We start from the raw sequence: 26,317 nt of genomic DNA on the forward strand, positions 1-26,317 counted from the left end.
GAGACCAAGGCTGACCAACCCGAAATCCTCACAGCGAAGGATCACAACGGACTCAATCCTCTGCACAAGGTAATTCGGTTAATTCTTATTATAGTAGGACGTATGGTAATCATAAGGATTGATTAGATAGTTAGTCAGTCGTTAGCATGAGTTCTGTGATACATAGGCTCCACGGGAAATATGTTTGCAGTTGGGAAGTGGCTACTTCTAGTCTGCGCGTAAGCGATAGAGCCCTTTTACACGAGCGTCTCCGTTCGTCCATTAGCGTGCAAGACGTTTTAACATTCAACGGAGTTCATTGGGACCTTTCACACGACGCATTGCACGCGCATACAACGCGGCGCAAACGCCCAAGCCAGCGAGAATGCGCTATTAATGGTGATGGACACTTGCACACGAGCGCAAGCGCGCATGGAAGCCACTGCTTCTTTAGGTGGAATGGATAGCCTCATGTTTGTGTCTTGTAGCTTAATACCATCTATGACTCTGGCCGAAACTCCCTAGAAGGTAGGGTATGACGTCCTGAAGTAGTCGAATAATTTGCCATCGTCAGCAGCTTGTAGGTCTTCATGATAAGTGATGACGGTTTTCCGTTTTCGTTGTTTGAATTACTGCATAAACAAACACAGATTTCGTCCGTGCGTCCTTCATCTGGAGATGATGGATGACTGAAAGGAAGGCTCGGACCGGAACACAGGACGGCTGCAAGGGTCTGATGGTCTGTCAGAGAATGCGAACGCGTTTACGCAATTCTGACGCGTTTATTGATATGCCCGTGTGAAAAAAACGGCCGTTTTCACACAAGCGATTCCGTACGCGCGTTCGGGTGCGCCGCGTTTTAACTTTCAGTGGAGTTTAATGGGACCTTTCACACGACGCGTTTTACGGTCCCATTGAACTCCATTGAAAGTTAAAACGCGGCGCACCCGAACGCGCGTACGGAAACGCTCGTGTAAAAGTGGTCTCAGATAGAGCGTCCCGTAGTAGCGGCACCCGATTAAAAAAAAAAAAAAAAAAAAAAAAAAAAAAAATATATATATATATATATATATATATATATATATATTTTTCATCATTTTGAAGTGGCCGAGATCATCGTCACAAATGGTATAGAATTGTTTGTGGCTCTTAGATACTACTGAAATTAATTCAGATTTCAGATTTTAAATAATTTTCCTTTCGATTTAGTGGGTGCATTATATATATTATATATATATAATATATATATATATATATATATATATATGATTTTGTGGTTTGAATGATTCTTCTCTAGTAGGGCCTCCCCAGGTTGAAAAAATAAGAAAATGTAACTGAGGGAAAAAGCCGGGGTGGTAAAAAGTTCTCAAACTATTAGATTAAATTTTTATTTATGAAATAGGGAGGGGGATGATAAGTGATTTAAAAAAAATCTGAAAATAACAAACCAAGAATTGATATAATGGTTAAGAAAATTTTCCTTTCGTTTGAATAAACGAAGACAGAAATGAGTGACTGGGGATGGGGCGCACATGTGATGCTTATTAGAGCATGAATAGATGATTGAATAGATATATGAATAAATTAATAAAAGAATAAATAGATAAATAAATAAATAAATAAATGCATGAATAGATGATTAAATAGATCAATGAATAAATTAATAAAATATTAAATAAATAAATAAGTAAATAAGTAAATAAATAAAGAAAAGAAAATAAGATGAAATCCGAACAAAAGATCTGCAGGCGTGACCGTGTGGTAGGTAAATTGATGCAAGACTGCAATGTTGCACACATCCTTTACGTACCGGGTGATACATTCCTCTGTTGGCGCTTAGATATTCTATTCATCTCCCTCGGTAGCGAAGACTTCCTATCTCGATTAACCCCTTCCATAGCGATTTTATTAATTATCATGGCACCCTTCAGCACTGATGGAGTTGTATAGACATATACTTTAGTTACCACGATGCAATGTCATTCCTCTTTGGGGAAACTCCTTGTTTCCATATGTTCAGGGTGGCAAATAGAAGAATTCACACACCAGTTTTGGTACAATTTATAACAAATCTCCACCTAAGACAGAGTGCATGGATCTCGGACCAATGCAGCAAATAGACTGCCTACCCCGCGTGGGGTAGGTCCAACGCACATTTACAATTTCCTAGCGCAAACCTGCTAGATGGCTTTATATGTACATAATTATATATCTAAATAGACATACACACTACAGGCTCCCATAACACAGATCGGCCACCATCTCTAGCTGCCTTCATCGAGGAATCAACATTCGTGATAGGGAGCAGACAATTACAAGAAAAATAAAGACAATGAAACATGTTATAAGAAGACACTGGTCAGGAAAATACGCTGGATGTCCGGGACATGAAACAAATACAATGAAATATACAACGATACATAGGACAATAGGAAAATACAATAAACACACATTTGGGGAGACAAAAATAGAAGACCTCGTGAATATAACCAAAGATTTACACCCCCTCCGTTATGCCGAACACAACTGCACATATTTATTTACACAATACATATATGTATACAGAATATATATCAGTTACAATGAAAAATATTTTGCATATCAAGACAATTGTACACAATAGTCTCACTTGACCATCAAGGCATTGTACCTTTTGAACATAGATGATACAAGTGGTGAACAGGGGGTAACACATTGGGAATATTGAGCTTTGGGGGAGGTTGGGTAAATGCAGGTATCCCAGCCAGCAAAGTTAATCTGGTCCAGATCTCAACCAGATCTGTTGACACAGAAAAACAGATCTTGACCAGATGTGGCATCCAGATCTGGGCCAGTTCTGGTCTTGCACACTCCATCTGATCTGGCTATGATCAAGTCATCCAGGTCTGGCAATGATCTGGCATTATAATCTCACCAGGTCTACACCAGGTGGTGCCAGGTATGGTTCTGATCTTCCACAGTGGCCACCAGACCTGGCCCAGATGTGGAGTTCCATGTCGCATCTGTTCTAATCCAGACCATTAATGATTTGTATCAAATTGAGTTGAGAAAGTCGCATTCCAGTAGTAGCGATGGAAGAGGGAGGGGCGATGATATGAGTTGTCAATGAAACAAAAAAAGATATTTTAATCAAAAATATATTTTATTCATAACACATTTAATAAAACAGGACCAGTTAAAAATTTTCGTTACATGTACAGAGTATTGCTACCGGTACCTTAATTTGGAATTTCCATAAAAGCTAAACCTTCCTTGCAGTATAATAGGCCTAATTACACTAAAAAACAATTCTTCTCACAAATATGGAATGGCATGGCATTGCATGAAAATTAAGAAAAAGATAAAAAAAAATCGACCTAGTACAATATACATGTAAATTAATTTACAGTCGATAGAATTTATGTAAATGAGACAATGTGATACTGGCGAAACTAATCCGAGACTGGCGCTTATATGCAAGTAGTACTGACACAAGAGGAAAAGGGGACAAGTGTGAATGTAGTAGTTTCAGAGGGATTAGCCTGTTAAGTGTAGTAGGGAAGGCTTATGGGAGGATCTTAATTGAGAGGATTAGGAGAGGAACAGGAGTAATTGGTGAGGAACAGTGTGGATTTAGGACAGGTGTTGTGTAGATCAGATCTTTGTGGTAAGACAGATATGTGAGAAAGCTATAGGAAAGGGGAAGGATGTTTTTTGGGCTTTTATGGATCTGGAAAAGGCTTATGATAGGGTAGACAGAAATGCACTGTGGGAGGTTATGCAGATTTATGGGATAGGAGGAAAGCTTTTGGGAGCTGTCAAGAGTTTTTATGAGAGTAGTAGAGCTTGTCTCAGGATTAGAAATGGAGAGAGTGAGTGGTTTGAAGTAAAGGTGGGACTTCGTCAAGGATGCGTTATGTCGCCCTGGCTGTTCAACTTATACATGGATGGGGTGGTGCGAGAGGTGAATGCTAGGGTAGTGGGTCAGGGATTGGAGATGGTTAAAGAAAATGGAGAAAAGTGGGAGGTGAGCCAGCTGTTGTTTGCGGACGACACTGCGCTTGTGGCAGGGTCAGAGGAGGGATTGAGGAAGCTGGTGGCAGGGTCAGAGGAGGGATTGAGGAAGCTGGTGGCAGAGTTTGGGAGAGTATGTGATAGAAGAAAGCTAAAGATAAATGTGGGTAAAAGTAAGGTGATGAGATGTACAAGGGGTGAAAGTGGCAGTAGACTGGAAGTGAACATTAAGGGAGAGCGACTGGAGGAAGTGGATAGTTTTAGATACTTGGGTGCAAGTGTAGCAGGAAAAGGTGGAGTGAAGGTGGAGGTAGAATGTAGATTGAGAGAAGCGAGTAAATGCCTTGGTGGATTAAAGCGTGTAATGAGGAATAGACATTTGGGAATGGATGCGAAGAGGAGACTGTATGAAGGAATGATTGTGCCAACAGCACTGTATGGGGCAGAAACGTGGAACATAAGAGAAGAAGAGAGAAGGAGTTTGAATGTGTTTGAGATGAGGTGTCTGAGAAGTATGGTGGGGGTTACTAGGCTGGATAGAGTGAGAAATGAGGAGGTGAGGAGAACAGGGGTGAAAAAGGATTTGGGAGATAGGGTTGATGAAAGAATATTAGGATGGTTTGGACACATGGAAAGAATGAGTGAAGAAAGACTAGTAAAAGAGGTGTGGAAGGCAGATGTGGAGGGAGTGAACATGAGGGGACGTCCTAGGATGAGGTGGATGGATGGGGTGAAGGGGGCTTTGGGGAAGAGGGGAATGTCTGTTGAGGAAGGAAGGGAGAGGACGGAAGACAGAGGTGAGTGGAGAATGGTTGTATATGGATGATGATGTGATTGCATGAGGAGGAATGGGCGGGGGGGTGGGGGGTGGGGTGGTATGTGTGAGTAAATTTTGACGCAGCCCGAAGGGATTTCTCCCCGTCCTCTCCTTATATGCAAGGGGGGACGGAGAGGGGGGGTCGCCGATTGAATGAAGCGGCCTTGCTGTGGATGTGCTGTGTCTTGCGACACTGCTTCTGACCCAGGGCGGTGGGCAGGGTGCAGGGATGACCCGTCATCCAGGAGGTGCTCAGATGAGAGGGAGGGTGGGAGGGGTGTGGAGTGTATCTAGGGATGAAATGGGTGGGAGTGTTTTTATGCCTTTCCCTTTTTGGCTACCTCCCTTGTAAGGGGAAAAAAGCCTTGGTATATGTATGTATGTATGTATGTAGTACTGACACAAAGGAGGCTCTGCAACTGTGCCCCTGGTGTCTACATGTACTTTTTCTGTCAGTGCCACACTTGGATTTGATTTCCTGCCACCACCACCACATTTCATTATTACACAGATGTTGTTTTGACAGAAATTGAATAATTAACGTTTAAATTTTGTTTTGAAATAGGCCTACTTGATCAGGTTTCCATTTTAACATCACATGATAAGTGTTGATGCCTAGGAAAATGGTCAATGGGGTTGGGCAAAAATAAGGATTTATAAAATTAGCGTAGAACTGCAAAAACACAGGTTGCCTAATTTGATGATTGTTTGCAATAAATTGGGAGAAAATTCCGGGGACCGAAAACTAACTAAATAATCAATTGCAGCACACAATTTCCTGTGGACGACCAGTCATGCTCTTAGGATCCATTTGTAGTTTCAATGTGCTACACAAATTGCACCAATCCATTATTTCTGCTCAGCCCCTTTACGCCAAAAACCTGGGTACACAAAATGCTCCAAACTCACTTCAAATAGAAACCTAGTCCCTTTCGATCTGCTCTCCGCCGGCATTTTCAGCCGCCTCTGGCTGATCCACTCGGGTCTCCAATCTACGTGTGCCCCGTTCTTTTCTGCCACCATCACGATCCTTTGCCTGGTCAAACCAGCTGGTGAGGGCAGTTCGGTAGTCTTTGTCAGTGGCGTTAGGGTGGGATCTCCTCAGGGCATCTGGAAAAAGAGATAAACAAGATCTTGAAGGGGCAAATGGATGATAATTTTGCATTTTGTAACCTATCAATATGGTAGGGTGTGGTCCAAAACAAATTGATGTGATGGGAGTAATTATGATGCGTCCATTCAGCCCACTGATGCCTTTACCACTTTTCTTGGCCATAAGTGTAATCAGACCAAGCAAGCCTAGACACTCTATATCTCTGCAATCAACGTGCCAACTAGGGATTCCTTCTTACACCACAAAATAACAAAAATGTTTCCGGAACTTACCAAAAACAACTCTAAAAAGCCTGAGATTTGCGAAACCTCGCTTTCCAGCTTGGCCCTTTCCAGACAGGTTAAATTTCCTGGCCACTTCAGTAGTAAAAACCTCCTCCATTTTCCTTCTTGTGTCTTCTTGGACAGTACGTCCATTATAAGCAAGCAGGTGGTTTATCTGCAATTAACAAAATAAACATCAGCAAAATATTTCTGACATTTGGGAAGTACATGTAAATAGCGGGAGATATCAAATGATAACAGTGATTGTATAGCAATACCATGCGATGCGACTGTATTTTGTGTTACATATAATTGTCACTTCAAAACATGCAGTTCAAGGAGCATAAAATAGTGAAATAATTCCTGCAATTTGTTTACTGCTATAGAGTGAACTTACTATTTGGCTTTTCAGATCATTTTCTTCAACCATTTTCTTCTCTAGATCAAAAACGCCCTCTAATGTAGTGAGAGGCAATGTACTTTCTGGCAATGGCTCAGATTCATTGATGCTAACAGACTTCCTCAAAATTAGACGTTTCAATAATCTCTGTTCCGCTTTAATTTCCTCGAGGGCAGTGAAGATTCGTTCTGAAAATCAGATGTAGGCAATGCCAGTATAAGTCATGACACATTAATTGCCATTAAATGTATAGTCATAGAAATTCGTGAACATGTAGCCAACTCTAGAATAGTCTCTATTATAAATTGGTAATTGCTCTTCAGTTGATTGTTTATTTGCTAAATGTACCTGGATCAACCAAAAACACAGGGGTTGGCTTTTTGAGGTGTATTAGATTTTTGGAATTACCTTACACTTACCCAACGTTGGCAGCAATGCACTATACAAGTTTTGGTTCCGGACACCAGTAGCAGTAGTAGTACGTTCTATGTCCGAATTTCCGCTAACTGAAACAGTGAAGTTAATAAAATCTTTAAGCACGGATTGTGAATTCAGCTAATCAAATATTATACATAGACGCAATACATTTCAAAATATAATTGCACTGTTGGAATGGTTACTTGTTGAAAACACACAGAAACGGAGAGGGATTGATGTTGCTAATACATGTATGTCAGGCATTAGTATAAGAATTTTTCTATTCGATATTTTACAGCCATGGCATTTTGAGAAGGAAAAATTCTGAATTTAGCTGCAAATCCCAAAGAAACAAAACCAATATATAATTTACCAGAAAAAGGACTTACTTGATACTGGACTTTGTCTAGCTTGTAGTGCACTGTCAGACAGGCCAACTGAACTGTGCCTAGTTACTGCGCCACTAAAACTGGGACTCATTGGATTCGATTGGGAACTTCAGGCTACTGGACTGCTCCGCGGGGAATTATACTGCGGACGAGGGCTCACGAATTTGCTGCAACTTGATAAGGCTGCATTTAAAGGTTGACCTGAAATTCAATAGGAAAATCTCTCAAGAACTATTTAATTGTCTGATTATAGCATCTGAAATGTGTATCGGTACATTTATTTACCACATTGTTGACAATGATATCTTATGGTGCCGACTCACACATGCAGGCAAATTCACGTTGATTGTGAATCTTGTCTTTAATAGATTCTAAATTTTAACTGAATTCTAAGATATTATACAAAAGGCCTTCAACTCACACCTTCCTTACCATGCAAAGATTAAAGAACTACCAGGTCTATTCTGCTTGTTAATTATTAATTACCTGTTACTTGTGGTGGACTTGGTGGTAGTGGTAGTGATGTGTCAGAACTTTGATCAATTTCATCCTCAGAGTCGGATACATTCTGATCTCTGATTCTTTTATACTTATTTGTATGCGGAAGGGGAGGCATGGGAGGAGATGGCAAATGACCTCTTCGTCGTAAATTGGCACTGTCAGGATCGTACCTTTTTGGGGATCTGAAGATTCAAGAGAATTTGTTTAGAGTACATGCATACTATAGTTATAAATGTGTCACCAAAATCAGGTGTCATGAGGATGGATTCCACTTCACTGTCAAGCAAAAATCTCAAAATATGTTTATATACCCAGTATTAGCCAGGTCTATATTTAATGCTCTGGGGATCGACATACTGTAAGAGAAGAAATATTCACGTGTAGTAAATTTTCGCGAGACTGACAGGCCACTAGCAAAATTTTAATGGCGCGAATATTTCTTGCTTTACAGTAACCAAGAGTGTAAAATTACCTGTAACCAAGAATGTAAAATTACCTGTATTTAAATAATTTATTAAATCTGTTTTATTGGCATGACGGATTTATACATTACAGGCGATATCTGAAAACAAACTTAATTTATACCTCAGTAAAGTTACATAACCTACCTAATTGATCGCTTTGAACGACCAAGATTTTCATCATCAGTGGATTCCACCTCGGAATGTTCCTCTAGCCTCCTAAATTTCGACCAAGCTGCACTCCAATCAACTGGAATTTTGAAGGGCATAATTAAGCAAAAATATATCTATCAAATCTAATTACTATATCAAATCTAACTACCAATCCACCAGAATGCTAATCCATAACAAATTGTGAATAACATGAGTGAATGTTTGGAAAAGTAAATAAGGTCGAAATGAGAATCAGTCAGGATGATTCTTAGGAACACTTTGTTTCAAAATGAAAACTTATGCTTGCCTTTAAGCTTTGCACATCACTTTAATACTTACAATTGCGGTAATGGATTGGCTTTATAGGGTACGAGCGCCATTCTTCACCAGGATGAAGCTTGCGCTTGGCAGCATTCTCACACCTTTTTGCGTCTGTGAATGGTGGCCAAAGGGCACATGAACATCCATCTAACCAGTTTGAAGGTATGATGGCCAGCTCACCCTTTGCACTCGTCGTGTCAGCATATTCCACAACGCAGTAGTCTATCTTTTCAGACATTTCTCTTATCATAAAACAATCTGAAAATGTTTATAAAAACAAAAGATTTATAAATTTTGCAAGCACATTGTGAAGATTGTCCTAATATCCTAAAAATGAATCACGCTATCAATACTAATTTTTCGTAAATGTAAGCCTACCTATACCATTCACAATGTACCCGGGTAATTACATGTACCTAGGCTCATGTACATGCATGTACACAGGTCTACTAAATGAAGATCAATTTAGAACATGTGGATCAGCCCAGACTAAAGGACCAAATGTCCTTCATCCATGTCTGAGCGTAAACATAAATCATGGGACTTACCTTGATGAACAGTTCGTAGAAGGTAAAACACCATAGTGGGGACTCCTAACTCTCATATACTTGGTTTTATTTGGTCCCGTGTACAAAGGCTTGGTCCAATCCAGTGACTTGGTGTTTGTTATACACAAAGTCCAGCTGCCAGATACTCCAAGTTACTGTGATTACAGTCATTTCCGTGTTTGCCAAAATTGCCTGTCACCATGAGCACATGAATGGCAGGTCTAAAACAGCTCTGCTTCAAGTGTTACTAATTGCTGCCAGCATTAGTTGCTGTAAAGTTAACTTAGTCGTGAAGTATAGTTAATGCGAAATTGTGATTATAATATAAACATTGTTTCACATATCCTAATGCACTGAAAGTGGTTTGTTTGAAACACCTGGCCATGCCACTTGTGATTTTTAATGTGCACTGAAATGCAACAATGAACGAAGTGAAAAGTTGCCAGTACAAGTCAACTTATAGAATCAAGGAAATAAATTGGTGATAATGATTTTAACAGCTAAGGTAAATTAGACAATATAATAACTTTAAGTAATACTGTTCTCCAATATGCATCGTTATTAAAGTTCTAACTCTGATTACAAAAATTGCTGATTCATGAGCAATGAAATTTTTGTGGGGGCAGCTAGGCTATGATTCAAAATGCACAAAGTTCTAAAATAAAAAAAAAACTCCACAACCTGATGTACCTAATGGTCACATCCTCAAGACAAACACCTAACAATCTATACTTTACATGCCCTAATAAAACTGATGCAACATTGGAATGACAACATCACTATTATTGCTACTTGGGAGCCTTACATACTTGTAAAGAATCTCTTGCAAAGAAACAGTTTTAATTGACCCTGTAAGGTTTGATACCTTATATATGCCAAGTTGAGAAGAAACCAAAGGATAATCAAAACAATCTAAAACTGACCGGAAAGTTTCATAAATGACGAAAATATTATCTGAATCTGGCGATTTTATAATATTCCTGATTAGGCCAACGTGACTGTCAATACCAATGCAGTTATCAGGTTTATTCTTGGAGAAATACAGTTCATTGTATCGGACACTGTTATACTGGGAATATTTCCTGTATTCAAATGGAAGAGGTCCTGAAAAATGTGCATGCTCAAGGCTACATTTTGTCTGAACTGAAGATTTTTATTTCTTAGTGCCATTCCTTCGCCGCTTCGTTTCAGATAGTCTCCTAATTACTTGAGGTAATGGTGAATTGGGTTTCCTAATTATTCTCTTTATACAACCTAAGAAACTTTCAAATGGGAATGCAGAAAATGAATCAAGGGTTCCAAATCGCTGAACATCAGATGCCAAATGAATCAAATTGTGCACATTGTAGATGAGCATATTCCTACCATAAAATTTCCAAAATTGCCTGACAAACATGAGGAGAAGCTCTTTTGCATACGCACAATGGCTTGTATGGTACACTGGACTTGATAAACAGTATATACTGACAAAGAGGAGCAGAAAATGTTTGTAAACAAACCCAGGGATGTTATTTTTTAGTGAAACTATGCCACTGTAAAGAAGGAATTGTCTGAACTCCGTGGCTTTCCAACAATCTACATCACTCAATGAACGGCATTTCCTTGGAAATTCACGAGGAATAAACGGATGAAATGAAATTAGTTGATCAGAGATAGCCTTGATATTATTTGTACCAATCCGACACTTGTTTGCAACGGGACCCTTCATCCAAAGCCATATAAGCCGTCTCATTACACCAAGATAAACGAGGTGCATTGGATCCAGGACAAACTGAGATACCATACCCAAGGGCAGCTGACACAAAGGTGACTGGATGTTTGTGTGGTGTTCGGGTTGTGCCATTTCTTTAAAACTTTCATCAGTACGCAGATCTGAATCTGTCAGAGGGAAAGTAATCTTATCTTTCCAAAGCCCACGCTGTGTACATCTTTCACAGCCATAGTAAGCAGTGTGTCCTTTAACCTGTTTTAGGTAAGATCGTGCTGGGCAATCACAGATAAAACAGGATATCTTAACTAATCCACCCACTTCGGTTTCTGACAATGTTAGAGAAACTCCATGCTCTTCAATTTCCATCATTTCCTTCACAAAGTCCTCAAGATACTCATCGATTTTTCCAGGCTTTTCCTCCCCACAAAACAGGCCAATAATAAACGGAGGCGTTCCTCTTAACTCATCAATTTTGCCCAATATGGGCCAGAACTGTGCCCTGGAACTTTTAAACAGAGGTAAACCATCTATGTTAACTTGAATGTGAAATGTCAATGGGAGTCCTGAAGAAAAAGTGTGATTTTGGCGCACTGTCTCAGAAACTCCTTCAGCTATCCCAAAGTGGTAGTACTTCCCCCCACCAGAGATTTGTTTAATTGTATAACTTGTCTGTGTGCCAAGTAGAGTTCGGGGATCTTTGGGTAAATTTGGTAATGGAACTCGCAATATTTTTAACAGACTGTGTAGAGCAGCATGACTGATGCTGAAGTCTGTTGCCCAAACAGCAAGTGCTGATTTAATCTCATCATCGTCGAGCTTTTCGTATGTTTCATTAATTTCATCGCTACTGGAATCCGCTGAAGATTTACCATATGAATACCAGCTATCGTATGAACACACACTTTGATTATCCTCGCAGTCGCTCTCTACATGTAGGTCGCTGACAGCAGACATATTTTCAGTGACTATCGACTCGGAAGGAGTGGCAATATGTACTGTGTCAGTACCAATGTCACTGTTAGGAGGACACTCATATGATAGTTTTTCGGCCATCCCAGTTTTCCCTTCATTCTCAATACCCTGAAAGTCAACATAAACTTCATCGTCTTTGGTATTGTCACCTTCATAATCATTTACCCAATTCTGAACATCTTGCAAATGTGCTAAAACATTCTTTTTGATATGCCTGCGTTGGGTCCAAATAGAATCACCTGAACGTGCACGCTTCATGTTCCTCAGTTTACCGGCAGAGACCAGATATATGTTTTATTTGAAAAACAAGGATAGACTAATTGCGAGCCTACTTTTTATGTAGGCCTACCTGGACAATTAGATAAAAGAAGTATAGGACTGTCTTAATTTATACGAGCCGGGAACAAAGCCCATGCCAGAAGTAAGAACAACCAATCAAAAAACTACTATACATGTACTAAGCCAAACACCACAAAAGGCAAAAAATTCCACCGGGCTTGCTAGGCCAACATTTTTATCAATAGGCGTAAATACGGTAGCCTATAATCATACACCAAACCAAAAACCATGCAATTTCAATTTAACCAGAGCCTCTTATGCCCATGTATTGATCATTTAAAATACGAAAAACCTCAAGTCTGGGCCTACCATGTATAAGACCGCAGTACATAGACATGTACACATGTACATGTACTACATACTGCATACACATACACTGTACATGCACACAATACGCGCCGCCCCCACAGATTTTTGGACGCAAAAAATTTAAAATTGTTATAAAATTACTAACACTTAATCAGAAATAATGCAAAAAGTAAGTTGAAGCACATATATACTATCTAAATATACAAAATTATAAATACACGAACACAGGATAGCACAGAAATTCACGAATATTTTGCAAACACAATCACATGGTGGAAATGATAATATGGCCGTCAATGCTTACAGTGTGGGTCATCCGCAGCAAAAATGTTGTAAAGTATTATTTTAAAACATTTCACTTGGTAGACTTTTAATGGTAAATAAAATATTTTAAAATAAAGTAAAAATATAACAACAAATTAAACTTTGTTAAGTTTTGCGCTGCTGGCAAATCTACCGTACCAGAAAGTATTTTTGGCGGGACATTTGAATCTAAACATGCAATTTATCAAGTCTGAGAAAGTGAATTCTTGTGACTGATCATTTGGTCTTAATATTAGGTTTGGTCGACAACGGCCTACAACTTAAATATAATGGCTATTGGGACGGATTGAGCATTTATGCAGACAGACAGCTTTTTCTGGCCTAAAGGCCCATTTTTTTATACTTTCCGATCAGGCCCAGATCTGATCCATATCAGGCATGCCAAATCAGATGTTTGCCTTGCGCCAGGGCCATATTTATCCTTCTGAAACACACCACCCAACTTCCTGTTTGACGATATAAGCCATTTTGGTGCATTGGCATATTTTTCCAGGCTTGCTATAGTTGTGAAGAAATAAATCTGGTGACCAGATCTGCGCCAGGTCGATTTCATATCTGGCATGGCAGGCAACTAGAACTTTTTAAAAAATTTGATTTTATATTTTTCTTTTATAAAAACTGGGCAGTAACCCAAATAAATAAATTTTGAAGCATTTAGTATCGCTACAAACATGTCAAAATTTGCTGTGGAACCAGATATAAATCAGATCATGTTCCAGACCTGGCATCATCTGGCCAGATCTTGCCAGATCAAGCCAGAAGTAAATCAGGTCTGGGCCAGATTAGCCTTGCTGGCTGGGATAGGCACCTGATTCTTCTAGCCTATCAGAATGCAGAATCTCACTAAGTCCTTGAGATGGGTAAAAAATCATGAACCTATCGGTATGAAGCCTCACCAGGAAAAGACCAGTAAATTTGTTGTTTAATTTAGAATGTCGCTCTGGCATTTGTTTAAAAACATGATCACCGACTTGGATGGAAACATGTATAGCCATACTGTGTTGTTACTGTATCATGTTTGATCTAGACTCATAAAGATTTCGTGTGACAGAATCATGCATGGTATGCAGTGTATGGCACTGAAGGTGACTAATCTTCAAAGTTGTAGAGAGGACGAATAGGAGTATCCAAGAGATCATACGGCAGCCTCTTCTCAGAATAATAAATGACATAATGATATGTCTTTCCCGTTGCTACATTGATTGTGCTATTAATACAAGCACTGACATGGGGTAACTAGTGTTCCCAAGTTTCCTGCAGATCACAAGCAACGTGCCTCAGGATATCAAGTATTTTCCTATTCGTCCGCTCCACCAGACTGTTAGAGGAGGGACGATAAGCAGTTACAAAAGTCTGGGTGATATTGTATTGTTTGCAAATGTTGGCAATGAGGTACCTCGTTCTTAAACTCGGTCCCATTGTCGCTAAGCAACATTGAAGTGGGATAAGGCATATTTGGGGGCAGTTATTGTGTTACCGTGGAAAAAAAGAGACGACGTCAAGTAGACATATTGAGATGATTACAGAGAAATGGAGGGGCCGGTATAGCTCGACCACTTCTTAACAACATGTATAAAGATGTATATACAAAAATAGCAATAATGGAAATAATTATAAAAGGACAAGCTCCAATACAGATAATTGTAGGCGTCGTTTGCTTGGAGAGGAAATTTTGATTCCTGTAGAAGTACCCTCAGAAGACAGGCTAGGAGGCCATTGAATGCAGTATGGCTCTCCTCTGCACAAGGAGTAACTGCAGATCAACAGCTACACACGTGATCCTGGCTAACACACATTTACAAAACATGGCGATATGAGGATGAATTTTTTTTTATTGAAAACTCACAATACACGAGACTAAGAGAAAACGTAAAGAATGCAAGGGGTAACTATATTAAAGATAAGTAAAAATAGGCAAACAATGTGGTAAGTAATGGACACCGCAAGGGCTCGAAAGTCAATACTCATCTGACAACATTAGGGCCCTCACATTGGGGGGGGGGGGGCAGGGGGGCATATGCCCTGGGGCGGGACATTTAGGGGGTTGGCAATTCTAGTTTTGGACATGCCGCCCACGAGGCTGACAAAATAATTATATTAAAAAATGTCAAAGGAGCCCTGAATATTTTACCGTAATATACGAATTTTGCGTTAGAATCAACAGAATATGAAATATTGTCCCTTATCCTTTCTGCAATAGGGACATTAAATGAAATGTTTAAAATTCGTTTAATTATTTCACAAGCCAATAGCTAAAACAGGCTGTAAGGAATATGAAATATTGTCCCTTATCCTTTCTGCAATAGGGACATTAAATGAAATGTTTAAAATTCGTTTGATTATTTCACAAGCCAATAGCTAAAACAGGCTGTAAGGAATGGTGGAGATGGGGGAGGGGGGCGTCACTGAAAACTTTGCCCCGGGCGGCACTTAGGCATGTAAGAGCTCTGGACAACATCCACGCGCCCAACGGTGGGAAAGCAGCGGTTATTGCAGCAAGATGTTGAGGAGCCTTGCAGTATTCTGATGATACAGACCGGGCCGACGTAGGCCCTTACATGCCTCAGTGCCACCCCGGGGCAAAGTGCCACCCCGGAGCAAAGTGCCGCCCCCCGGGGCAAAGTTCTCAGTGACGCCACTATTGGCTTGCAAGATAATTAAACGGATTTTAAGAATTGTATTTAATGTCCCTATTGTAGAAAGAATAGGGGAAAAATATTTCATATTCTGTTGATTCTAACGCAAAATTAGTATATTGCGGTAAAAATATTCAGGGCTCCTTTGACCTTTTTTTTATCATAATTATTTTGTCAGCCTTGTGGACGGCATGGCCAGACTAGAACTGCCGCTCCAGGGCATATCCCCCCCCCCCCCGAACCTGTGAAAATGAAGGAAAACAAGAGAAAAAGATACGCGGAAATTCCCGCGAAAATGAGTTCACTAGTGCAGCACTAGTTTTCACTGCGAATTGTCGCAAAAATTGGCAAACATTAAGTTTCCGCTGCCACCATATGTTTCCAAATGTTCCGGGTGGAAATAAAAGAGTTCACGCACCAGTACTGGTACAATTTATAACAAATCTACACACGGGACAAAGTGCGTGAGTCTTCGACCAATGCAAATACAAGATTGCCTACCCTGCGTGGTGTAGGTTCAACGCGTATTTACAACTTCCTAGCGCAAACCTGCTAGATGTTTTTATATGTACATAATTATATAAATAGATATACACACTACAGGCTCCCTTACATCCTCACTCTCGGAAATGTAAATTAACTTCTCTTTTTTTTCCGTAGGCAGCAGCGCTGGGGCATCTCCCCGTTGCGGACTGGATCGTTCAGAGGAACCAGTCCGCCGTCTACGCCTCCGACCGCCACGGCAGAACGCCTTTGCATTACGCGGCGGTGGCTAAAGACGGGGGCGACACATACGACCTTCTTCTGCGCAATGGCGCCGACCCCGGCCATATGGACAAGGTACATGGTGATGTCATAACGTTCGATAGTAATAAAACAACTTACAGTCGATGATCCTATGGCTGTCATAAACTGCAAGTGCAACTAAAGTAGCATGGTAATAAATAGTTTGTGAAGGGTGCGGCGTATATGTAGAGTATCAAGACGAGTGGCTCACATGCAATACTTGTAGTAAACTACACAGCCCGTTTTAACTGGGGGGGGGGCACACCGAAATCCAAATAATCAACGTCAGTCCACTTTTGTTGAAAAGGTCGTCAGAGTCGACATGACGTCATGTAGCATTCAAACATATTGTGACGTCACTCATAAGTTCCGTCTCCCTACACGTGGTCAGAGAGCAAATTGATTGAGAGAGCAGACTAGCGTGAAAGATATTGTGGAGGCAGTAAAAAAAAGAGGAAGTGGAATTGGGCAGGTAAGTTGGTGCGAATGACTGATGAGCGATGGAGCAAGTGTGTTACTGAGTGGACGCTGCGAGATATGAAGCATGGAAGAGGGAGACCAGACATAAGGTGGAGAGACGAGATCGAGAAGTTTGCAGGAGTGACGTGGCAGAGGATGGCATAGTCGTGTGATTCATGTAATGCCATGAAGGAGGCCTTTGTTCAGCAGTGGACTCAGGATGGCTGATTTGATTGATCCTATATCTACCATCGAAATAAACATCATGTGAGAATGGAGCCTTTATTGGTATGTTTTGCTTGTTACATTTTTTCAGGTACAAAGTCATGATGCACATGACTGAGATTGAATATCTACTCTTACTTGTACATCAGTGGCGTAGGGACTAGGAAGATGGGGGCTGGGGGAGCTCAGGCCCACGCAATAGTATGTTTGGGTGGCGAAGGGGCACCCAATATTTTCACACATAAATTACAGTATCACAGTGCCTAAAAATTCTTACTGTGATCTAGATAAGAGTTTGTTCAGTACGTAACATTTATAAATCAAATTTCCTAAGTTTAGGCATAGTCTCTTTGCTACGTCTCATCAGTCAATGAATTCTAAACTCCTAGTCTGAAAGAATGTCCACAGCTGAAACATTATCGAAATATACCATACTGCACTTGACCAAAGCCAGACAAACAATGTTGTAATTAGGTATGGTAGTCATGCAGTGTTATTATTGTTATTATTAATATTAAGATTATTACTATTGTTGTTACTATTAACATTATGATTATCAGCAGGAGCAGCAAGATTGTTATATTATCTGTAACAATCAACTTATGCTATCTTAACACAGGCGAACAAAACAGCTGAATACTACCGTGCAAAGTACAACGAATTAGACACCTCACCTGTATTTGAGCCAATTTCAGCACCACGGTCAGGTGGATCTTCTTCCCTGGATGTGATTCGCCCCTCAAGGAACCCATCCACGAACAACTCGAGGTCCCCTTCCAGAACCAGGTGATCAGCTTCAATTCATTTCATGTGCAAGGAAAGGGAAAATTGATCTCTGGGTTCTAAAGGATTTTTTTTATGACTGTGACTCACAGATGTGACAACAGGTTTAAGAAAAAGTGCTTAGATGTTTTATGAGAGATGATAATGGAAGAGGTGGCAGTAAGATGAAGATGGGCAGATTATTTTAGGGAGTTGCTAAATGTGGAGGAGGATAGGGAGGGAATGGTGGTTGCAGTGGGAGGTGCTAAGAAAATGACAGTGATGGATGAGGAAAATGGAGGAGAAATAAGAAAAGTAGGGTGCAAGCAGTTATTAAAATGATGAGAGCAGGTAAGGCACCTGGGTTCGATGGGTGTCATGTGGAGTGTCTGAAAAGGAGATGTACTATACAGTGATGGTGGTTAGAGGGAATATTGGTGGTGAATGGGGGTGGAATGAGTGGGGATGAATTGGGTGGGAGTGGAATTATGCCTTTTGACTTTGGCTACCTCTCTTGTAAGTAGGAAAAGCCTATATTGGTGGCTATGAAAACACTGACAAGTTTCTTGTAAAAAAAAATGTATTAACACAAAAGTATGACACTAGAGAGAGTGAATGTGCTCTCTCACCTAATGCTGTGGGAAAAACTGATTAGGTGTGCTCATTGGCAGGAACTTACTACATGGTTCCACCAGGGAATCTACACAATTACACATTTATACAAGTAAGGGTAACACATATAATCAATTGTATTTATTTATTTATACAATTATATAATATAAATATAATATACTTGACACATGCACCAGTTTCTTCGGAGGCATGGGTTCAAATTCCACTGCTGCTACCGTTTATCATATTGGTGGCTATGAAAAAACTTACAAGTTTCTTGTGAAGAAAATTGTATTGACACAAAAATATGACACTAAAGAAAGCGAATGTGCTCTCTCACTTAATGCTGTGGGAAAAACTGATGCCGCTTGGCATGAGGCTCACTCATTGGTGGGAACTTGGTACATGGTTCTACCAGGGAATCCACACAATTACATATTTATACAAGCAAGGCTAACACATGTAATCAATCATATTTATACAATCATATAATATTATATATACAACATACTTGACATGTGCCCACTAAAAGCCCTTGATATATGTATGTATGAGTAGTAACCACAGCCATTGTAGTAAGATGCAGTATATCTTTCCATATATAAAATATTGTAAAAAGAAAAGCAGGATCCATGTGAAGTTTCTATGTACTCAGTCTTTGAACATTCATGCCTGCATGGCTTTTGGTTGCAGATTCTCATTTCTGTAGGTATAATATAGGGGGCATTGGCAGAGTATGTAAGAAATGCAACAGAGGGAAAATGTACAATCATGAAAGAAGGGAAATGTTTGTGTTGCAGATCTGTCACTGTAGTTCAGATATATCCGACAAGAACTGAACAACACAAAGCTCTTGTGACATTGCAAAAATGACAAGGATTTTGGGAATCACTTTCTGAAGTGGGATAATTGGAATGTTTTTATGTTATTAAGGCATAATTTAAAGACAAGATTTTTATTTAAAGATTATTTAATCATGATTTCTGTTTTTATTTTAGTGATTGAAAAATGGTTACAATAAATGATAATTACATACATCAAGAATTACACAGACTTTGCACCAGTAAAATCCTACTCTTTTTGTTAATTAAATTACCCTCAATATAAGTAAAGTCTTCATATGGGGCACTGAATGCATACTTTTTATGTAGCTACCACTTTAGGGAGTTTAACAACATCCCTACAGACCTGTCATGCAGCATTCTTCTATAATTGGAACTAATCTCTTTTCAAGGAGGGATGCCAAATTCCTTTTATCTTCTACTAGTCTTTTTTTTCTATTACCCGCCTTAAATATTTTCTTTGCCATCCTTGTAACTCCACCTTTTTGTTCTTCCTTAGCACCCTGTGGCAGGGGACAAGGATATTTTCACTGTATTTCCTTGCATGTTGTTAAAGGTGTTTAAATGAGGTGATACAAGGTAACAAAGGACCCAGCTTTTTGTATTTCTTTTTCCTTGTTTTTTCATCAGCTTAAATATGGTGGACAGTAATAAGATCAGTTTGTAGGATGCTGGGTTTTTGAGGGTCTGTTTGGTTTTGATGTCATTATATGTGCTCTTTTCCTGATTGATGGAGTTTTGTTGTATAGCCAAGACTGGTTGAAACACCTTGGTCAGGGCCTCTATTGCTTTTAAGCCAAAGTGTTTTAGATGAATATTTGATATTTTACCTGGGCCTCCATTGTGGGAGATTTTTAATTACTTTATTGCTGCTTCCACATCTTTAATGGAAAAGGGAGGAGGGTTGGCATCAGTGTCCGCTATGATTTTCTGTATCTCTATTTTCCAAATTTCTGGAGTTGTTTTGCAAAGCTATTTATTACTAGTGTTACATGATGTGCTCCACTGCCACATATCAGTCAGTCTGTTACCCTAGGTCTCTCTTGTAAGAGACCATAGCTCCCAGATAGCTGGAATGGTCACTGGATTGGGCCACAACTCACTTAAGGAGGAAATACAAGTACCGGTATTATGTTTTTGTCTGGGTAGAGCAAGAGTGGGGTAGTGTAGGGTGAGGTGTTCCATAGTAGTGGCCTGAACGCATGCATGTCAATGTGATTCTTCCTTATGGGAGGGATTTCTTGGTTGGGCTGATGTCTGGGGAGTGAGGTGAAATATGGTGTTGGAAAATCAGGATTGAAGTGCTTGTTTTGTCACTTGAATGTGTATAAATTTTTGTATGGATATGTATGGTATTGGTGTCAGGTTGTACATAACTGAGTATCATTATATCTATGTATGTATATATATATATATATATATATATATATATATATATATATATATATATATATATATATATATATATAAGTTGGTTTTGCATATGTAATGTGAAAAGGATGAGTGGGTTTGAGGGCTCTTTTGTAGAATATTGTGCCCATTATTTTCATGTAGATGTTCTATTTGGGTGATTTTAGTGCATCCATTTATTATTCCTAAAGATTTGCTTTATTTACCCAGTTGTATTATACGGGAAGAGAGCTATGCTTGTGGTGACTAGTCTTTGTATCTCTCAGCATCAAATTTGTTCTTAAAATCTTGAATAGTGTTTGCACACACTGTTTCGTTGTCTAATTTGTTCCAAGTATCCATCACTCTGTGTGGGAAGCTGTTCCTTTTCAGATCTCTTCCATAACTATCCTTTTTTAGTTTCTTTTTGTGTCCTCTTGTTTTACCATTATCCCATATTAACAAGTCATTCTTATCTAAGACTTCCATTCCTTTCATTATTCTATAGATAGTCAGCAAGTCTCCTCTTTCCCTTCTTTGTTCCAAAGTTGGTAATTCTAGTTTGGACAGTCTTTGCTCATATGTCAGTTCGGAAAGAGTTGGTGCTAGTTTTGTTGTTGCTCTTTGTATTCTTTCTAATTTTTTTATATTCTTTTTGGTACTGGGTGTCCATAGTGTTGCTGCGTACTCAAGTTTTGGTCTTATTAGTGTAGTTAGATTTTTTTTTTTTCATTTCCTCGTCCAAATAAGCAAACGCCACTTTAATTGACCTCAATAAATTGTAAGTTTCTCCGAATACTTTATCAATATGCTTATCTGGTGTCATGTCCTTGCTGATCATCACTCCAAGATCTTTCTCCGAGTCTACTTTTTTCACCTCTTCTTCACCAATTTTGTAATCTTTTGATATTCTGTTTTTACTCTTTCCAAATTCCATTATACTACATTTCTTTATATTGAATTTTACTTCCCACTTTTGAGTCCAATTCCAGATCTTGTCCAAATCTTGTTGCAATGAGTTGCAGTCTTCCTCCATTTTTACCTTCTTTAGTATCTTTGCATCATCTGCAAAGAAATTAACATAACACTCTACACCTTCATCCATGTCATTAATGTATATGGCAAACATGATCTGGGCCAGTACTGATCCCTGCGGGACACCGCTTATCACTTCTTCCCAGTTTGAGAATTTATCTCTAATTACTACTCTCATTTTCCTCTCAATCAGGAAGTCTTTCATCCATTCCCATTCCAATAATTTTCCTCTAATGCCACCTATTGACTCTATCTTCTTTATTAGTTTTTTATGTGGTACATACATACATATACCAAGGCTTTTTCCCCCTTCCAAGGGAGGTAGCCAAAAAGGGAAAGGCATAAAAACACTCCCACCCATTTCATCCCTAAATACACTCCACACCCCTCCCACCCTTCCTCTCATCTGAGCACCTCCTGGATGACGGGTCATCCCTGCACCCTGCCCACCGCCCTAGGTCAGAAGCAGTGTCGCAAGACACAGTACATCCACAGCAAGGCCGCTTCATTTAATCGGCGACCCCCCCTCTCCGTCCCCCTTTGCATATAAGGAGAGGACGGGGAGAAATCCCTTCGGGCTGCGTCAAAATTTACTCACACATACTACCCCCCCCCCACCCACCCCGCCCATTCCTCCTCATGCAGTCACAACATCATCCATATACAACCATTCTCCACTCACCTCTGTCTTCCGTCCTCTCCCTTCCTTCCTCAACAGACATTCCCCTCTTCCCCAAAGCCCCCTTCACCCCATCCATCCACCTCATCCTAGGACGTCCCCTCATGTTCACTCCCTCCACATCTGCCTTCCATACCTCTTTTACTAGTCTTTCTTCACTCATTCTTTCCATGTGTCCAAACCATCCTAATATTCTTTCATCAACCCTATCTCCCAAATCCTTTTTCACCCCTGTTCTCCTCCTCACCTCCTCATTTCTCACTCTATCTAGCCTAGTAACCCCCACCATACTTCTCAGACACCTCATCTCAAACACATTCAACCTCCTTCTCTCTTCTTCTCTTATGTTCCACGTTTCTGCCCCATACAGTGCTGTTGGCACAATCACTCCTTCATACAGTCTCCTCTTCGCATCCATTCCCAAATGTCTATTTCTCATTACACTCTTTAAACCACCAAGGCATTTACTCGCTTCTCTCAATCTACATTCTACCTCCACCTTTTCCTGCTACACTTGCACCCAAGTATCTAAAACTATCCACTTCCTCCAGTCGCTCTCCCTTAATGTTCACTTCCAGTCTACTGCCACTTTCACCCCTTGTACATCTCATCGCCTTACTTTTACCCACATTTATCTTTAGCTTTCTTCTATCACATACTCTCCCAAACTCTGCCACCAGCTTCCTCAATCCCTCCTCTGACCCTGCCACAAGCGCAGTGTCGTCCGCAAACAACAGCTGGCTCACCTCCCACTTTTCTCCATTTTCTTTAACCATCTCCAATCCCTGACTCACTACCCTAGCATTCACCTCTCGCACCACCCCATCCATGTATAAGTTGAACAGCCAGGGCGACATAACGCATCCTTGACGAAGTCCCACCTTTACTTCAAACCACTCACTCTCTCCATTTCCAATCCTAACACATGCTCTACTACTCACATAAAAACTCTTGACAGCTCCCAAAAGCTTTCCTCCTATCCCATAAATCTGCATAACCTCCCACAGTGCCTTTCTGTCTACCCTATCATAAGCCTTTTCCAGATCCATAAAAGCCCAAAAAACATCCTTCCCCTTTCCTATAGCTTTCTCACATATCTGTCTTACCACAAAGATCTGATCTACACAACCTCTACCCGTCCTAAATCCACACTGTTCCTCACCAATTACTCCTTCTGTTCCTCTCCTAATCCTCTCAATTAAGATTCTCCCATAAGCCTTCCCTACTACACTCAACAGGCTAATCCCTCTGAAATTACTACATTCACACTTGTCCCCTTTTCCCTTGTAAAGAGGAACTATACAGGCACTACTCCAGTCCTCCGGTACTCTACCCTCTCTCCAGCAAACATTAAATAATCTCACCAACCAGTCCACCATCACTGAACCTCCCTTTTTCAGACATTCTGCATGACATCCATCCAGACCAGGTGCCTTACCTGCTTTCATCATCTTTACAACTGCCTTCACCTCATCCTTCCTTATTTCTCCTCCATTCTCCTCACTCATCACTCTCATTTTCTTCGTATTTCCCACTGCAGCTATCTTTCCTTCCCTATCCTCCTTCACATTCAGCAACTCCCTAAAATATTCTGCCCATCTTCCCCTCACTGCCATCTCTTCCATTATCAACTCTCCATCTGTACCTTTTACCTTTTCTTCCCTACTTGATTCGCCTCCTCTTCCTCTCTTAATTTCTTTCCAAAACATCTTTTTATTACTTTCAAAATTTTCTGTCATACTCCTACCCCATTTCACATCTGCTCTCCTCTTTGCCTCCTTTACCTTTTGCTTTACTTCTCTTTTCTTTTCTTTGTACGTCTCATATGACTCCCCTGTCCTCTTTTGTAACCAATCTGTGAATGCTCGCTTCTTCTCTTCTACAACGTTCTTTGTTTCCTCATCCCACCATTCACTACCCTTTCTTCTATTTCCCCCTGTCCTTCTTGTTCCACACACCATCCTTGCACACTTTAAGACTCCCTCCTTGAACCATCCCCATTCCTCTTCCACACCCATCTCTGCTCTATCCTTTACTCCCTCCCACTCCTCCTTCAGCTTCTTTTCGTACTCCTTCTCCTTTTCCTTTTCATTCAAGGAGTTCACTCTAAGAACCTCCCTACCTTTTGTCCCTTTCCTCCTTCTCCATCTATCCTCCACTCTCAACTTACCTTCCACCAAAAAATGATCTGATATTCCCCCACCCTCTCCCCTTAGCACATGTACATCCTTAACTCTTCCTATCATAATCCTATTTACCACTACATAATCCATTAGCGCTCTATCTACCACCCTTCCCTCCACCACCCTCTCCCATGTGTACTTATGCTTAACTTTCTTCCGAAACACTGTATTTGCTATCATCAACTCTCTTTCTAGACACATTTCCACCATCAACTCTCCACTACGATTCTTTCCTGGAACTCCACACTTCCCAACCACTCCATCGATTGGACCATTTCCCACTCTAGCATTAAGGTCTCCCAGTACTATTACATTTTTTATGTGGTACCTTATCAAATGCCTTTTGTAGGTCCAGAAAGGCACAGTCTGCCCACCCATCTCTCTCTTGTATTATGTCTATTAGTCTTGAATAGAAGCAAATCAAGTTTGTTGTACATGATCTTCCTTGTCTGAATCCAAATTGGTTTGGATTCAGTATAGTTTTTTCTTCCAAATGCTTAACCCATCTATTTTTGACAACTTTTTCACAAATTTTGGCTACTGTGCTTTTTAGTGAGACCGGTCTGTAGTTAGATGGGTCTTCTTTGTTTCCTCCCTTATATATTGGTACAATGTTTGCCTTCTTCCAGTCCTGTGGTACTTTTCCTTCTTTAAGTGAAAATTTAATTAAATTTATGTTGTTTGTAGAATGCTGTCTTGATTGTTGGAATGCTGTGGAGGTGTCATTAGATATAGTTCTTATGAGTTGTTTGTATACTTTATTTTGAGTTTTACTTTTGCTGGGCAAATCCTGTACTTGCTGCTACATAGTATGTTTAGTTTCTTGTTTGTTTTCATGGTCAGATCCTTGATGTATTAGATGAGGGTCATATGTGTATTGAAAATGAAACCAAAGCTTTTAGGGTTCTTTTTCAGTAATGGAAATTGGTTGTTCAATTAGTCTATTGGATGTTTCTTTGGCTGATCATTGTCTTCCACACATATCTGGCGATGTTGTATTGAAGTACATCTATTTTTCTTTTCTGGTACTTCACCACATTTCTATTTATCATTCTCAAATTATGCTAATGGTCCATTTCAGAATATGAATATATTTAAATATACAGAGTAAACTCAGAAAAAGATAGCAAGCTTGATATCCAGCAGCAAACATGTTGTCTGGGAGGAGAATCCTTTCAGATCATCCATTGAAACATCACTGGATATTGCAATACTTCTTTCAGAGCATGATGTAATGAATTTCATCAAAGCCTTGAATAGTATTAAATTAGAATGAATAACAAAGAAATATTGGTGTCACACAAAATTTAGTCTTTGAAAGAAGGAAATGGAAGTTCTGTAATTACCTCACAATTCCTTTACTGAAACCACCAAAGGGTACCTGCTTTTGGTGGTTCTGTATAACAAACATTTGAGAGAACAAGCTCCCTGCCACCTGTCTTCAAATCCTATTAGTATCCTTGCCTCTCTCTGGACAAGACCCCAAGATTTTTTTCAACTTTGACTAGCTTTCCTTTTCTTTTTCACATAAGGAGAGCTGATTACTTACCTCTTCCTCCACCTTCCAGCTGATGACATAAAAATGAACACATACCGATACAATGCAGACAAGTCCAATGTATCTTCCCATAGAGGGTCGAAGGACCATTGCTTGTTGTGTTTCCAGTCAATGAAATTTGATACAAATGTTATTTTAAT

At 39.9% G+C, this 26,317-nt stretch overlaps 2 protein-coding genes across 5 annotated transcripts in view; one reads left to right on the forward strand and one right to left on the reverse strand.

Moving 5' to 3' along the window:
• Window positions 1-6: 6 nt before the first annotated feature.
• Window positions 7-26,317, forward strand: part of LOC143019103 (uncharacterized) — a 61,356-nt gene continuing 35,045 nt past the window's right edge. Inside the window, exons 1-3 of the mRNA XM_076174802.1 lie at window positions 7-69; window positions 16,308-16,487; window positions 17,737-17,903. Coding sequence (XP_076030917.1) covers window positions 16,479-16,487; window positions 17,737-17,903 — 176 coding nt within the window. The 5' untranslated portion in view covers window positions 7-69; window positions 16,308-16,478. The remainder of the gene's footprint in view (window positions 70-16,307; window positions 16,488-17,736; window positions 17,904-26,317) is intronic.
• LOC143018959 (uncharacterized) lies at window positions 5,244-13,786 on the reverse strand. 4 transcript variants are annotated; one of them, XR_012965795.1, is made up of 7 exons: window positions 9,357-10,255; window positions 8,827-9,066; window positions 8,482-8,584; window positions 7,859-8,055; window positions 7,357-7,573; window positions 6,986-7,072; window positions 6,722-6,754 (listed from the first exon to the last, which is right to left on the reverse strand). XR_012965795.1 is itself a non-coding variant. In XM_076174590.1 (6 exons), exons 2-6 carry the CDS (start codon window positions 7,461-7,463, stop codon window positions 5,712-5,714), a joined length of 723 nt encoding a protein of 240 aa, XP_076030705.1. In that variant the 5' UTR covers window positions 7,464-7,573; window positions 7,859-7,991; the 3' UTR covers window positions 5,244-5,711. The 4 variants fall into 4 exon arrangements, 1 of the variants encoding a protein (XP_076030705.1); XR_012965794.1 differs by lacking the exon at window positions 6,722-6,754 and adding an exon at window positions 12,912-13,786 and having other exon boundaries at window positions 7,373-7,573; window positions 9,357-9,626; XM_076174590.1 differs by lacking the exons at window positions 8,482-8,584; window positions 8,827-9,066; window positions 9,357-10,255 and adding exons at window positions 5,244-5,899; window positions 6,176-6,341 and having other exon boundaries at window positions 6,564-6,754; window positions 7,373-7,573; window positions 7,859-7,991.

This window comes from Oratosquilla oratoria, chromosome 36 (genome assembly GCF_046742065.1).
Source record: "Oratosquilla oratoria isolate Oo_2021 chromosome 36, ASM4674206v1, whole genome shotgun sequence".
Lineage (NCBI taxonomy): Eukaryota > Metazoa > Arthropoda > Malacostraca > Stomatopoda > Squillidae > Oratosquilla > Oratosquilla oratoria.

What these genes read in the sequence shown, in the direction of transcription:
- LOC143018959 (XM_076174590.1), bottom strand. Translation starts at nt 7,463, where the DNA reads ATGAGTCCCAGTTTTAGTGGCGCAGTAACTAGGCACAGTTCAGTTGGC. An exon ending in TAGACAAAGTCCAGTATCAA is followed by an intron (nt 7,073 to 7,372) that starts GTAAGTCCTTTT and finishes TCACTGTTTCAG; the next exon opens with TTAGCGGAAATTCGGACATA. An exon ending in GCTTTTTAGAGTTGTTTTTG is followed by an intron (nt 5,900 to 6,175) that starts GTAAGTTCCGGA and finishes CTCTTTTTCCAG; the next exon opens with ATGCCCTGAGGAGATCCCAC.